This window comes from Pempheris klunzingeri, chromosome 2 (assembly GCF_042242105.1).
Source record: "Pempheris klunzingeri isolate RE-2024b chromosome 2, fPemKlu1.hap1, whole genome shotgun sequence".
NCBI classification, from domain to species: domain Eukaryota; kingdom Metazoa; phylum Chordata; class Actinopteri; order Acropomatiformes; family Pempheridae; genus Pempheris; species Pempheris klunzingeri.
The window spans coordinates 5,385,266-5,401,779 of NC_092013.1; the positions used below are offsets into that span (position 1 = coordinate 5,385,266).

General features: G+C 40.0%; 1 protein-coding gene and 1 pseudogene across 1 annotated transcript; both read right to left on the reverse strand.

The window, feature by feature from the left end:
• Positions 1–637: 637 nt before the first annotated feature.
• Positions 638–5,341, reverse strand: LOC139208062 (interferon-induced GTP-binding protein Mx-like; annotated as a pseudogene).
• A 3,316-nt stretch (positions 5,342–8,657) lies between these two features.
• On the reverse strand, positions 8,658–14,784 carry LOC139208045 (interferon-induced GTP-binding protein Mx-like). The gene is made up of 12 exons (XM_070837594.1): positions 14,484–14,784; positions 13,461–13,598; positions 12,778–12,932; positions 12,447–12,585; positions 12,161–12,359; positions 11,991–12,069; positions 11,776–11,898; positions 11,524–11,665; positions 10,943–11,101; positions 10,792–10,868; positions 10,451–10,714; positions 8,658–9,518 (listed from the first exon to the last, which is right to left on the reverse strand). The coding sequence occupies exons 1-12, from the start codon at positions 14,668–14,670 to the stop codon at positions 9,132–9,134; spliced, it is 2,049 nt and encodes a 682-aa protein (XP_070693695.1). The 5' UTR covers positions 14,671–14,784; the 3' UTR covers positions 8,658–9,131.
• Positions 14,785–16,514: the final 1,730 nt, after the last annotated feature.

Here is a 16,514-nt window from a genome sequence, read left to right on the forward strand (position 1 = left end):
ATAATACTGCTAATAACATTCTTTTAAATTACTGCTTCAACCATCAGTAGTTGAAACTAACTGTACGTTAAGTCACATTCTACACTTGCATTCAATTTTGAGGTCGGCTACTTGTACTTTACTTGAGTACATCTGCTTTATACTTTATTCTACATTGAAATATTGTAATTTATACTCCACTGGACATATTTGACAGCTGTAGTAGTTCAAGATGTCACAGGCAAAAATATACGGCCATTTTACATGATGTCCATCAGTATATGAAGTCTTTTCTCACACTGCAATGAACTGAAATAGCCATTCACCAAACTTTTAAACACCCATAACTCAACTCTGCTTCAACTGTTTTCTTAATTGTTGTTCTTTTATAGAGTAAAAACATGGGGGTACTGTTAATACTGCTAAAAGCACAAGATTTGGTCACATTCTTATTAAATACACGTTTTCTAACTTAAAGCTGTTTGAGCTCTGCAAGCTTTGAGCCCCTCAACTGATGTTTACTGAAGAATACAAGACAAATACAGCTATATGACCATTTGTGATAACGCCTGCAGAAGCTTTCAAATGAACAGCAGTCAGTTTTTGCAAAGTAAGAAGACATCTGAATATGATTACAGTAAAAACTAAAGACACAGGGTTGAAAAGGACAATTTATTCCTCATTTGAATGAACACAGTTCCCTACAACACCTATAAAAACTTCCCAAAGTGTGAACACATCTTGCAGATCTTTCCTTCTGCCCGCTCCTGTTTCTGCAGCCATGGACTGCACTCAGTTTTTACAAAAGAGCAAAGAGTGTTGTAGTAAAAACAAAGTAGGAACAAACCTTCAGAGGCTCCATGTTGGTAGACCTGCAGACCAGACTCATAAACGAGTCGGACAGGACAGAGGAGTTGTTTTGCTTCAAAGTTTTGCGAGTGCAGCATCATGTACATTAAAAACCACTCATGAATACCAGCAAGGTAATCTTCCCAGTTTTGTCCTTATCCCTTAAGACTGAGCATCACCATTTTTTAATGGCAACAATTACTAATTTCTAGTTTTGGGAGCAAGTTCTGATATGAGGACATGTTCACATATTCTGATTTAGCTGTCACCCCAAATATATAACTTGTACATATTGATTCTACATTCAAGACCAATTGTGGCAAACAATATACCCACTTATCCATAAATGCGTGTGACAGGTTAAAAAACGAAATCATGCTGCTAGGCCTTGACGTTTAGAAGTCCACTAGGTATGCCTGGGCCTCTGTGAGGCGTTTGAGGCGACTCTGCAAGGCTGTCCTCTTGCTGTCAATGGAAGAACTCTCCTTCAGCAAGGAAGTCAAATTCATTGTATTTTGCAGCTCCTGCAGTATCTCCTTCTGCAGCTGGACGGCAAACTCCTGCAACATCTGGTAGCGGATCACCAGCGGGATCTGGTCAGCCAGACGCTGCCTGGCAATCTGAGGGTGGAAAAAGAACGTCAAGTCAAGACAAGTTTGAGAGATGAAGGCTGTTGTTAAAAATCATAGCTTGCTGTTGTTGCCTTGCCGCCATTGCACTTGTTCACAAATCATCCGTCTAAATTAAAACTTACTTTGTAATATGATTTGTAGTGCAGCATCAGCTCCTGAAGTGTTGCATGATTATCCACTCTGTTCACAATACTAAGTATTTGGGGATGTTGTATACGTTTCGGCCTGTCTTCCTCCTCCTCCTCCCCCCTCTTTCTCTTATTCAAACTGTTGCTGTAGGTCCTGTCCTGAGAGTAAACAAGCAGCTCCATCTTGAACTGAGTTCTCAGCGTGGATTCAGCAGTGATCTCTTTTTGTTGCTGAATGGATTCAATCTTTGCCTGGAAAATAAGATTCTGGTCAGTGTGGACACTGCAGAAAAATTATACATATTAAACGTTGAGAGCCAAAAAATACTGATAACAATTATCAAATCATCAGTATGTCACTATCAAACTCTTAGAAGATGGCTACCTTGGCGGTTTTAATGAGGTTTGGAAATCCAATGAAGCTACACTGAGCCAACTGGATGAACACCTTCCTAACAGCATCTGGAGGAAACAGAAATACAACAAGATACAGAGGCTTTGTTTCCACTTCACTGGTGTTTGTATGATAATATAGGAAAGTGTGACCAGTACAGACACCTTAAACCTGCCATATATCCAATCATATACCTCCTATGTCCTTGAGTCTCTTCACAGCTGGTTCTTCCAGCTGTTTGATCTGCTCCTTGACCATCACCTCAAAGGTCTTGTAGTTGATGAAGCCAGGCAGTTCCCTCCCACGGTACATCTCTTCATACTTCTCCACCTCTCTCTCAATCCTCTTGTTAACTGCAACACACAAATATATTTCAGAGTCCTGCTGTTGGACAGCTGTAGACCAGATCCAAATGATCCACTCACAGTTTTGTCCTGAGTGGTCCAGGTGGGCATTCCACTTCCCAAACTCTTTTCTGAGGGTAGAAAAGATGTTGAGCTCCTCTCCACACTTGAGTTCCTCTCCTGTAGTCAGACTGATGGCATCCTGAGTGAATGCTGTCACTTTCTGCAGCACAAATGGTTGTTATATTATATTTAAGGACAAATTCATATTGTTGGCGAGTGTTTGTCTTTGTAAATATGTACATTTAGAGTTGAGTAGAGGATGTAGAGTGAGGGAGCTTACATTAGTGAGGAAGACGAACCTCTCAGCTGCCTCAGATGGGGGTCTATTGCCACATTTCTCCAGTTCTGCATGAGTCTGTGCTAGTTTCTCCTCTATCTGCTGTTCCAGTCGAGGCAGAGACCTCTGCAGATCACACAAGAATCAAAAGTTTAACACCTAAGGTGGCTAATCATATTTTATACAGTAAATCATTGACATTAATTAATAAAAAACATTTACCTCGATGTGATGCACCAGCTCAAGTGTGAGTTTCTCAGCCAGTTTAGGAACAGTAGTGAGGCCTTCATCATAGAGAGAGCTACAGCAAGAATAAAAAGCTAGTGAGCCCATGCTGCACAACCTCTCACACACTTTGACACTCACAGTTTGTATAATTGCCAAAAAGTAATGAACTCACCGGAAATGCACATGGTCACTGAAGAAGGCTTTCTCTCTTCTTATTGCTTCAGTGAGCGTCACCTTCTCTGTGATCTCCTTCTGACCCCGACACTTGACGATCATGTAGCCCTTCTTCAGGTGGATGACCTCATTATGGACAATGTCCACCACCGTCTCTTCTGTGCCTTTGTCCACCAGATCAGGCTTGGTCAAGATACCTGAGAGAGAGGAAGACAGACAGTGAGCTATCTGAAGGTCGATACCTGAGCCGATTGGTCCTTTTCTGAAATCAGCTGTTTACCCAGAGTCCTCTCTCCTTCAGGATCCACCTCCTGGGCCATCCTCAAAGCCTCTGAGGTTGCTATGTCCACGTTGCATGGAACAACCACCAAGATGATTGTTTTTTGTTTATTGATGAACTTCTGGATCAGCCTCTTTATCTGAAAATATACATTTATATTGTTCACTTAGTTATAAGTTGTCAACAACAGTGCTTAAAACGGGACAGTAATTCTCCCCCAATAAAAATGAACACATATTTCAATCAGCCTACTTTCTGCCTAACTACACCTGCCAACTGCCCCAAAGTGCATCTTCTCACAACACAAGACCAAGTGCCATCCAGTACCATTATATTTGAGAGAAGAACTCAGCAGCACTACATGTAAGAGGAAAAATAAGCATTTTTAAGAAGTTGTCCTTATGGAAACTGCTGACAGCTTGTTTTGGGGAACAAACACACCTGGTCTCCAATGTTCTCTGGTTGTCCCTTTACAGCCACCCTGGCGATGCCGGGCAGGTCAATGAGCATCAGATCTGGAACATCAGGAGAGGCGATCTCCAGACTGATGAGGTCATCACTGATCCCCACCCCGACCCCGGCCATTTCGTCCTGAGCTGGAGAGACAGAGGACGTAATGTAAAATGATTACAAAGAAACAAAAGTCTGTTGCTCCTTCATTACTTGGCTTTTGACAGTGACATTTAAGAAGACTCTGTACTAGACCTTCTCTTATCTTTTTCTCCACATCTGCAGGATCATCTATGTCTTCCTCACAGGACTGGTAGCTTATCTTTCCGTACCACTCTCCTCTCCTTCTTTCTTTCTCTTCATCTTCAGTTTGAGAGGGCATCTTGTCACAATGCCTGAAATGAATGTACAGTAAATAACAAGAGAGAGGGACAATTCAAAGTGAATTCCAGTGTGCTTGGTGAAAAGTGGTGAAAGTTTTGTTACTGTCATCAGTTATTGTGCAGATCAACTGATCAATTTCATACATTTCACATTCACTGGGAGCACTACATTGAATTTTGTGAGGAAAAGAATTTGTAGGATTTTTTTTTTTGCCTTGTGGAATTGATTAATTGCTGTAGCCTACAGGTTGGAACAATGATCTAATTTACACCAGAGCATGTGCTGTTAAAACCAGAAGTACAGGTTTGATTATGAAGTCGTGCTCATCAAAAATTACACAGGCAGATGGATTAAGTAAAGCTTGCAACACTGTGGAGCAACAGGATACACCCGTTTCAAAGATATAGGATTGGAGGAGACCAAAACAGAGCTAAAAGGGAAAAAAAATACAGGACTTTTCATCAAATAGCCAGAAATGCAACTGTAAATGAACGCTAATGTTGATCCATGTCTGCTGTAGGTATCAGATGACACAAAGCGCCTTTATAAAGCAATAGTGCGTCTTCCTCCCCTTGACCAAAATCAATTAAAGCAGCTTCAAATATTGTGTGATAAAGATGGTCTTGACCTACGGCACTCGTGAGATTTATCTATTTATTTATTTGTTTTAACACCTTTATTGGCCAACAGTCAAACGTCGACACCACACCCCATGAACATGCAAAAGCAGGGATCGCAACAGCAAAATAAATTACATCTCAGCTCACCAATCAGGTACAGAAAAACCAGTTTATGAAGATGAAGTCACACTGGGTACATATGGTCAGCTTTTCTGTTTTTTATATATTGGACTGATGAGATGTAGCCTATTGTTTGACTTCATATTTAAAAAAAATAAGGTTAGTGATTGGATATCCTAATTATTCTCTTATTATGACTATGATTATGACCCACCGCTTCCTCTGGGCAGAGCCACCCCTGACAGCGCCTCCAGCACGGAGCTCTTCCCCGAGCTTTGGTCTCCAATCACGGCGATAGTAGGCAGCGCCAAGTCCTTCTTCACACCCAGAGAGTCAAGAGAGTCGATGAGGTCGACGAAGTCATCGAGGTCGATGCAGGGACGCACCTTCTCCTCATACTGCTGGTTCTGACTGTTCATGGTGGCGGCTTCTGTCTCCTGTGAAGAAATGGGCTTTAAAAAAAGAATAAACCCGCAGAGAAACGTCCTGCTCACTGACTTTAGTGAGTGTTGCAGCTCCTCTCAGCCTGGTGGTGACAGAAAAAATGAAAGTTTAGGTAGGTGTCTTTTCCTAGTGTTTCATTTCCTTCGCTGTTGATGAGAAAAACGCGGATGTAAGGTCGTTAAGTCTACCAGGAAGAAAACAACACATACCTGCCAATACCTCCAACAGTCTCCCTATTGCTAACCTTTTCTGCCCCCATTGTGGTTAACTACAGTTTAAATTTAGTGTTGCCAACTAAAGTAAAAGCAAAAATGTGAAAACATTTCTTTACAAGTAAAATAATACATTTAAAATTCTGCACAAGTATTATCAGTAAAAAATACAACCAACTCATTCTGCAGTGACATGTTGTCAGGGGCAGTTTTGCAGTAAAAGTAGTTTGCTCATTATATTTTCAATCATTAGATTATTAATTATTGCATGACATGAACGACTTTAATAAATGAAGCCTACATGAATACATTTTGCATGATTTATTACTATTAGCGATGAATTTAATCATTAGAATGAAGTCATTTTACTGTCACATTCTTGTATGTATTCTCTTTATCTGTGGTGTAAGGTTATATTGTATAATTTCCCATAAGTATAACATCAACAGATAGTTATTATTGTTATTATTGTTGTTGGGCAAAATATTCTACAATGTATTATTTACATTTGATTCAGCTGTAACCACTACCATCTTGTTTTTTTTACTTTGAACCCCAGAGCTTTAATTGTAAAAAGATTGTAATGGTAGCTATATCAAATTAAATGACATCATTAAAGGCAATTTAATAAGATAATATTATCATTTATATTTGCATCTCAAGTATATTTACCATTAACCTGTTAAATAAAAGTTTCTACATCTTGTGAAAAACTGTGTGTCGGCTCATGACCGACTTGTAAGACTAGTAGCGATGTCACAAAATCCTGAATTAAATCGTCGTCTTTAAAAAAAAAAAAAAAGGACAGAATATGGGAAATTAATTGATATAGAAGTTTTGTAGGGGTGATATAATTTGCTTGATCAGTTTATTGATCATATTTAATACATTTGCTCAGACTGTTCACGATGGTGACGACAACATTACAGGACACATCCTGTAAAAATAGGCCTTAAAAAATACAGGGAAAATGCTGATAGTGAATATGCAGCACCACAGTGAACTACAATAATAATATCTGTTGTGGTCCCTGGATTTTCTCCCAGTGTGTTTACTTCACTGTTTACTAGAGGAGGCCATTTATGTAACCTTCATGACAAAACTGTGCATCAGAAGTTTGTTTATTTTATTAATAACTTTATCTGTCTGTTATAAAGGTTGCATTCAAAGGTTGAGTCACATTCCTTATTTCATAGACTGCTGTGTCAGACTAACTTTGCTGCTGTCAGGACGAACAAGCTCACCAAATACATTATACTGCTGTGACAGAGGATCTTTTTATGTTGGTTCTATAAAGTTTTAAAAGTCTGGTCACACCAATGTTCTTCAACAACATAGTAGGTTAGTAACTCCCCATGTTGAAAACCTGTCAATCAGTTTTTTGAAATCGTTTTTTTGGTCGTAGCCAACTGCAGTGCAGCCAAACACACCTCCACTCAGGATCACCACCAACAATAAGAAGGGCAAAACAACAAAGCTCTTCAAGTCTGCCTGCTGGCTATATGATCACTGCGCTCTGAACCAAAACTCCAAGCGACTGAAGCAGTTATCCAGTCAAAAGCACAGCAAACAAGCAGCAGCAACCACAGATGATCTAACAAAGGAGATGACCACTACACTCAAAACAGAGACCACTGGATACACACAAAAACTTGGCCACATTTAGCTCACCTCACAGACTTTTATCCCAGACAATTGCAAACTAGAAGCTTCACCCTGGAACAGGAGCCTGGAGCATTTAACTGCTTCCTTCCCAGCCCGGCCGGGGGCACCTCTTTGGAAGATCTGGGCAGAGCTATAGAGACAAGAGAGGAAGAGAAAAGGTCTTCCTCTCTCCCACCCACACCCAACACAAAAAATCCATAGCAATCCAATACAAGACACTGGGGAGTTTGGTCATGGGGCACCACCTGCAGCATGACCAAACATTAAGGTGGGAAAAAAAGCTACTGCCATATAGGCACAAGACACAATGAGTCATATAAATTAGGATAACAGTGACTAACCCTTTGGTCAGTCTCGCAAAGGTATTCATGGCATTTAGGCATTTGGTTGTGCAAGAAAACTGAGGAAAGCACTTTCTCACCTCTTTCACCACCTTGTTTGTGTCCCCTTATGTTCTCCAGATAGATGAGCATCAGGTTGATCATAATGTTGACCAGAATTATGTTTTTATTATATTATTATATATATTTATTATATTTTACTCTGCTCTCTGCCTCCTTTTACATCTTGTCACGGAAACAGAAAGAGCCAAATGGGAATATGAAACAAAGTTTAACTGTGCTAATGTCCTCCCAACACCTCAGACCAAATGTCAAGGTCATGTTAGAAAATAAATATACAGCTGAGAACAACTGCTCACAAGGATTAATTAAAAATGTATGCTGAAATAAAGAGAGAGCCACACAGAAAGCTGAAAGTTAGTTAGGTCACAAATTCTACTCATTTTAAAGGTCATATTTGTATTTGGAGGCCCTACTAGAACATGTTTACATGGTTTAATATTCAAAATATACCTTATTTTTCTCATAGATGACGTGGCTGTTTACAGCCTCTGCAGGGACAATCTGCTGAAGGGCCAGAGGAGGTCACATGATCAACAGATCCCCTTATGACATCATTAGAGGAGTCATCTAAACAGCACATTTTCACACACATTTCCTAAAAGATGGAACATGAGAAAAAGATAGAGGACGGTCTTCCCTCACTTTTTGGTCTGCAGGCACACCAGGGATACATTTATGACATTTATGACATTTAAGACATTAACAGTAATTCTGGGTAAGTTTTTAAATATAGGTATTCAACATTTTAATATTAGCAATGAATTAAGAGTAGACTGCAGTCTAACTTTACTAATAACATAAACATCAGGCAGGTTTATGTGCCGTTAACAAATAGCCTGTTGGATAAAGTCATAATGTGTTTGTCACAAAAGTTCCTCTCAAAAAATTATAAAAAAAAAAAAAATCTAAATCTTGTATTTTAGGCCTTATCAAGTCAGTGTGTATTTGGAGCATCCATTAAGGGACTTCAATAAAATCAAACACAGGATGATACAAGAGAAGAGGTTTTATTTGAGAGGTTATAAACTAAATCTCAATCACACGCTCTCAGGAACACTTCACAGCTTTCATTATAAATGCTATTTGCTACAGCAATGCTTTTGAAGAATGACTTATGAAAATGTATGAGGCTGAATATATAAAATATGTGGCTTCACACAGACACTCACAGTTTATATCAACCAAAACCAAAACTCTACTACTACTCTACGAAAACAACAAAAACAGAAGGAACAATAACAAACAGCTCAGTTTTTTCTTTTCTGTTTTGGACCTTATACATTGGATATGTTGCTTGTCTTCCAGGAAATACGAACACAGAATAGAAAACCCTAAAATGTCATCAGATGTGGTTAGAAAATCTGACAATACAACAAAATGACTTATAATAAAATAAATGGCTGATTAAGTTAGTATTTACCAGCTGACGAGGGCCGGCTGGTTAGTACTAACTTTCACACAGGAGGGTGAGGTGTCACCTGGGCCTAGCGTACTCTTTTCTCTCTTCTGCCTTTAGAAGAGTTGACGTACATCATTTCAGGTTGCAGGATGGGGGTCAGTGGCTGGAAGTTCGCCACATGGAGGCTGCCACCCTCGGCTCCAGCCTCTCGTATCACCTGTTTTGTGCTGAAGTTGTATATGTTAAGACTAAAGTTAGTCACCAGAGTGCGTGCCGTTGACAGGCGCTCGTGGCGCATGTGAAGGAAGAGTCTCTCGTTTTTTACGCGAGAGTCTTCATGAAGCAGGAGCTCGGCTTTCTCCTTGTCCTGAAGCATCTGCAGCATCTCCCTGTGCAGCTGGGCGGCAGACTCCTGCAACAGCTGGTAGCGGATCACCAGGGGGATCTGGTCAGCCAGACGCTGCCCGGCAATCTGGGGTTTGTAGAGGAGAGTAAGTGTGTAACTAAAAGCTACTTTCTGTGTCTGTATCTGTATTCTGTATCAGTATAGTAGATTTTACTGATAATTGTCTACTCAGCTTCAATTCCTGCCTTACTTTAAATGCACTTTAACCCCTTGAAGGTCCTCAGAAATAATCACGTTAAAGATCCTTACACACATAAATGTGTATGCATAAAAACAAGCCATAAAAATGTTAAAAATCTTTCTTTTTTTTACATTTTTTTTTAAATAGTTTTTTAGACCAGCATCAGCCCTAATCATACATATCAAATTTTAATTAGTTTTTTAAAAAATTAACCCTTAAATTGCCATGTTTTTGTCATGATGCGCATCATTTTATGGTCTAAAATACACAAAAAATACATGAAAAAAATTGAGAACTCTGAAAAATTCACCATCTTGCAAAATTATAAGCAATATGCATGAAAAACTGATAAAATATGCTAAAAATAAAAATCATAACACACTAGAAAGTGCTGAAGACCCTCAAAGGGTTAAAATAACGACTGTCTCGGGACATTTGTTGTTACTTTCCAATGGTCTAAATCAGCCAAATAGTTACTTCTATATCTTAGTGGCTGCCTTATCATAACATATTACTGTATTTGACGGCAAAAACATGAGCAAACGTTGAATGTCTGAATGTTATTCACTGCAACTTTAGATTAGCTAACCAGCTGGTAATGCTTCCCAGCAGAAAAGAGGGTTAACCTGTTTGATTTCAATAGAAAAAGAATGTAGTCACAAACAAATCTCTTTTCATGCTTAACACAGCAGGCAACCGGAAACAAATTACAGTAGATCTTGAAAACTATAGAACTGAAATTCTTTCCCACTGTCTCTACTGTCTCTAAAATGTGTGTGCTGAATTATAAAATGGACATTGTGTATATTACGCTTACTTGGTAGTAGGATTTAAGGTGTTTGATCATCTCTTTCAGGGTGGACCCGGTGTCATTATTGCTCACAGTGGTGGCGACTTTCTGTACTGGTACAGCAGCACCAAAGCTTAACCCAGACGGCTGTTCCACCTCCCTCTTCCGCTTCCCTAACTTCTTGCTGTACGTGGTGTCTTGAGTGTAAACAATCAGCTCCATCTTAAACTGAGTCCTCAGCGTGGACTCTGCAGTACTCTCCCTCTCCTTGCTGATGGCTTCGATCTTCATCTAAAGGACATAAATATTTGTCAGTAAATATTCAGCAATGTTTCCTATCCAGCACCAATGGATGATGGAAGTGATACCGTAGCTGCTCGGATGAGGTTAGGAAATCCAACGAGGCTTTTCTGCGCCACCTTCAGCAACTCTCTCTTCACAAGTTCTATAAAAGAAAATACAAATCAGACATGCAACGGGAGAAATGCATATTCAGCGTAGCACCGCGATGAGACATGCCTGTTATTTCCTTGAGTTTCATGATTGCGGGCTCCTCCAGCAGTTTGATCTGCTCCTTGACCATGTCCTCAAAGGTCTTGTAGTTGATGAAGCCCGGCAGTTCTCTCCCTCGGTACTTTCGTTCATACTGAGCCACCTCTTTCTCAATATTCCAGTTGACTGTAATAGTGATGAATTTGAGAAAGAAAAAGTAGACATTAAGTAGGTTGATGCTGATGAGTGGTTATTACTGCAGCCTGGGGCAAAACTTAAACTTAAGTAGATAAATGTAGATGTATTTTACTGCTTTTTTACATCATGGCTAGGGGACTACAGATGAAAACTAGCCTTCTGGCTAATTCTGGCTTTTTTAACCATGTGTAATCATGTGTTTTATGAAATTGTATTGTCCCCTTTCAAATAAACTAAACTGAAACTGAAATAAAAGATCATTACTTAATATTTGACAGTGTAAAATAGTTTGCATTTTTCATAGCAAGAGAAAAATCTGTCTTACTCAGCCGTTAACTTTACATGTTTTTGCAGTAAAGAAGCCACAGAAAAGATCAAGATATCAAAAATAAAGTCGTTGATGCACTTACATGATACTCCAGAGCGCTCTATGATATCTTGCCATGCAGCAAACTCTTTTCTGAGTATGGAAAAGAGATTGAGCCTTGCTCCAAATTTGAGATCCTCCCCTGTGGTGAGGCTGATGGCATCCTTTGTAAAGGCAGTCACTCTCTAAAATATAACAGGTTCGGATAAAAAAAAAGAAGGGAAATTAGTCTTTTCAGAAGCTCAAATCACTCAAATCACAGTTGCAGGGCTCTGAAAGCATCAAAAAGTCTCACGTCAATGAGGAAACCGAGTCTGTCGGTTGCGTCAGATGGGGGTTCAGTGCCATATCTGTCCAGCTCTACCAGAGTCTTTGTTAGTTTCTTCTCTATCTGCTCTTCCAGTCGAGGCAGAGATTTCTACAAATCACACATGGGTCAACCTTTGACTCCTGACGTGGGTAAAGTAATCTGAAGTGAACTGTTGATGTGAAGCACTGAGAAATACTCACCTTGATGTGATGCACCAGCTCAAGGGTGAGATTTTCTGCCAGTTTAGGAACAGTAGCACGGCCTTCATCATAGAGAGAGCTACAGCAATAAAAAGTTAGTGAGTATGTGTGACACAATCTGTCAAACTGCAAATCTTTGTTTACATCATTACCAAAAGGAATGAACTCACCGGAAATGCACATGGTCACTGAAGAAGGCTTTCTCTCTTTCTGTTGCTTCAGTGAGCGTCACCTTCTCTGTGATCTCCTTCTGACCCCGACACTTGACGATCATGTAGCCCTTCTTCAGGTGGATGACCTCATTATGGACAATGTCCACCACCGTGTCTTCTGTGCCTTTGTCCACCAGATCAGGCTTGGTCAAGATACCTGAGAGAGAGAAAGACAAACAGACAGTGAGCTATCTGAAGGTCGATACCTGAGCCGATTGGTCCTTTTCTAAAATCAGCTGTTTACCCAGAGTCCTCTCTCCTTCAGGATCCACCTCCTGGGCCATCTTCAAAGCCTCGGTGGTTGCTATGTCCACGTTGCATGGAACAACCACCAAGCTGATGGTTTCTTGTTTTTTGATGAACTTCTGGATCAGCCTCTTTATCTGAAAATAGGAATTTATATTGGACATGAAGTTTTAAGTTGTTCAACTATCGGCAGAGCTTAAGTGTCTTTCCGTTCTCATAAGATGTGAACTAAAAGTCTTTAGCTTTTTTAGACAGAGGAATAACTTTGACCTCAGCACTGATGCTTTTCCTTGGAATAACTGTCCCTGTGTAGTGTAGAATAAACACACCTGGTCTCCAATGTTCTCTGGTTGTCCCTTTACAGCCACCCTGGCGATGCCGGGCAGGTCAATGAGCGTCAGATCTGGAACATCAGGAGAGGCGATCTCCAGACTGATGAGGTCTTCACTGATCCCCACCCCATCCCCGGCCAATATAATTTGAGCTGGAGAGAGAGGACGTACGATTTAAAACAAATTTACAAAGAAGTGCTCACAAGGGTTCAGACTCATCAGGGTTTGTCACAGTGCTCATTAAAGCCAAACTAGATGGCGCTGTTTCATCATGTTGATGTCAAACATTTGGCGTGATTTATATCCGGCCATGTTGTGTAAGACGCACAAAACAGTGAGGTGAGAAGGAAGTTTGTATTTTTTAAAGTAATTTCTCTTGTCGCTGTTATTTTTTTGTAATAAAGTCTTTGTTTAATTAATGTTTAGTTTAATGTTCATTTCATTCGGCATTTCATAATCAAACAAATCATCATGATTCACATTCATTGTTTAAATTGTTAGACAAATACACTTCATTTTAAAACTGATTTAGTGTCTCTTCACGAATAATCTACTCGAATAACACAAATGAACTATTTTGGACTCAAAGGTGACAAGCTTGCACCCCTCACAGCAAACAAAACTAACTTTAATGCCCTCCAATTACTGGATCTTGACAGCGCCGCTGAAGTGTACCCTACCTTCTTTAATCTTTGTCTCCACATCCGCAGGATGACCGATGTCTTCCTCGCACCCTTTGTAGCTTATCTTTCCGTACCACTCCTCTCCTTCCTTCTGTCTCTTCATCTTCAGTTCGAGAGGACATCTCGTCACAATGCCTGAATCAATGCAGAGTGACAAATTAGACAGGGAGGAATTTAAAATAAGCTAAATATATCTGCAGGCTTAAATGTTTGACAAGGCTCATCAGATGGAATAACTCATCTGATTCATGACTTTTCATTTATAAGTCTAATCTCTTTAATTCTATACTGTATGTGAACATGTAACTGCTAATTATATGGTCAATATCATAGGTTCATTATTGGGTCTTTGAATAAATATTTATCAGGCTGCTGTGACTCCAGGCAGCAGGTTATGATGTTTTTCATTTTTATTTTATTTTATTTTATTCCTTCGTAACAAAGGCGTTTTAGAACATTTGTGATATTTTCAAATGAACTATGAACCCATTGTTGGTTTGTGTTATTTTATGCTGCAGAAGTCAGTCCATAACTTGTTCTCTCTCTCTCTCTCTCTCTCTCTCTCTCTCTCTCTCTCTCACACAAACCCCTTAATCCTAAAAGGAAAAAAGAGAGACGAGCAGTGAAACGCAAGCTTGATGTTTTACGCCTTTAGTTGATTTAAAGTGATAACTGAATAGACAACCTTGATGTATGTTGATTGATGTATTTTTTAGCTAAAACACACAAAAATGGTGGTTCTTCAGTGGTTCTTTGGGGGGGTCGAGGTCCTATATCTCACTACTGCCATACCAGAAGCCCCTATATGGTTATTTAAAGGTTCTCTACTGGTTCTTCAAGTTTGTTTAATTTAGTTGCAGAAAGATTTTCAGTTGCCACATTTGCTGTGTTGCACCTTTAATGCTGCAACAGGTACTATAAAGGTGGTTCCCTCGTGATTATGAGCCAAAGATATGTTTTTTTTTTTGTGTTTGCTCATTGTGTATTTTAAAAGCACAGAGTGTTTTGTGAATGACCCACCGCTTCCTCTGGGCAGAGCCACCCCTGACAGCGCCTCCAGCACGGAGCTCTTCCCCGAGCTTTGGTCTCCAATCACGGCGATAGCAGGCAGCGCCAAGTCCTTCTCCACACCGAGAGAGCGAAGAGAGTCGATGAGGTCGATGCAGGGACGCACCTTCTCCTCATACTGCTGGTTCAGACTGTTCATGGTGGCGGCTTCTGTCTCCTGTGATGAAATGGGCTTAAAAAAAAAAAAAAGGAATAAACCCGCAGAGAAACGTCCTGCTCACTGACTTTAGTGAGTGTTGAGTCCACAGCAGCTCCTCTCGGCCTGGTGATCAGACTGCAGGCTGCAGGGACGGAGCTTGGAGAAAAAAACACAGAAAACTGGAAGCGAAGTTTAGTTTCGTTTCCTTGAGTTTCTTTTGTTGCATAAGGCCCAAACAAAAAGGAAAGGAAATTAATGTACAGGAAACACAGAGATAGAGTTACTAGTGATGGGCAAAAAAAAACCCATTCTGAAATATATGATTTACATTTGATAAAGACTAAATTCACCAGCACCAGCAGTAATGAATGGATGACACTGGGAGTGATGCATCTTGAAGCTTCACAAACTTTGATACCATGTAAGTGTTATGGGTAATGGTTATGTAGGCAGAGAGAGAGAGAGAGAGAGAGAGGGGAATACATGGCGGTTCAGTAAAGGCACAACAAAGAGTCACGGAGTCGGAGTAATTCATTTTATGTCCGTAAGCGGAGTCTACAGACATTACACCAGCCCTCTAGGATACTGGTTTAAAAATGTTATTGGTAGCCATATTAACTAGGCTTTAATAATTGTAAATTTCCCCATCATCTTATCTCATCTTAATGTTATTCATTTCAATTTGCATCTCATCTATATTCACCACCAACCTGTAGTGTGTTCAATTCTTTGTCCACAGCAAACATCTAGTTCAGTTCCTAGGAAAAGAAAGTCACTTTATTTTCAGGAGCAATAGGTTTCATTTCACTGTCAAATCAGTGTAAATGTGCAATAGATGTTTGAAGTTTCCACACCACACTTATGTATAAAGTTGTATGCTGGGTCAAGACTGGCTTGCAACACTACTTGCTGTTGGTGCAGATGTAAAGTCACGAAGTCATCTACCAGGAAAAAGTAACTTAATGAGATCCAGTCAGAGAAATATGAAATATTCCACAATGTATGTTTTACTTTTGATAAAAGGGACTGTAAAGGGATTTTAAAATCCTGCCAGCAGGTTCCAACTTTGTAATCTGAGGCAGAAATGTATTTGTGCAAACTTCCAAATATAAAAGCAGCCTCTGTCCACGTCCTCTAGGTTATTGGTACACTAACAATTCACTCGTGTGGTATTTTGCTTTAACTGCAGCAGCCAGCACAGACTGTAGGAAATGATCCCGCCTCATGGTATAGATGCACTGTGGCCACAAGATGTCCTCATTACCACAGTCATTTTGTTTCGCTGTGCTTTCTCAAGCTGTTATTTTGTACAGTACATCACTGCGACTCTTACTATTAACAATAATATCTTCTCTGACAGTAGCTGTCTTGCATTTGGTGACACTGTTCCTTATACTTGTGTCTGCTGGACACGTAATTATTATTTGGTTGATTTGGAAGTTGCTCAGTTATCAAACAATTCAGGAGGATTTGTGACGGCATTCCACCGTTCCATTCTCACAACTAGAGAGTGATTCATCAGTTTATTTTCTAGTGGGAGTATTTCTGTCAAGGAAGCACATTTGACCCGAGAAGTTAATCTGACAAAGCTGAGACAACTGTACTTTCTCTTGCACGGCTTTTGGGAAAGTATCTGCAACAACAAAGCATCTTAACTGCGTGCATTAGTTGGACACTGATGACTTGTGTACATAAAGGCTGGTCTTGTCAACAGCACGTTGCTCACTGTACCTGACAGACTCTCATGAAGCAGACTGTCCCTGCGTCTGTGGAAACCAAGGCAACAGCTCAAAGGTCAGAGGTCATCCAGTTTTCAGGGCAAAGCGACTGCAAAACATCAGGTG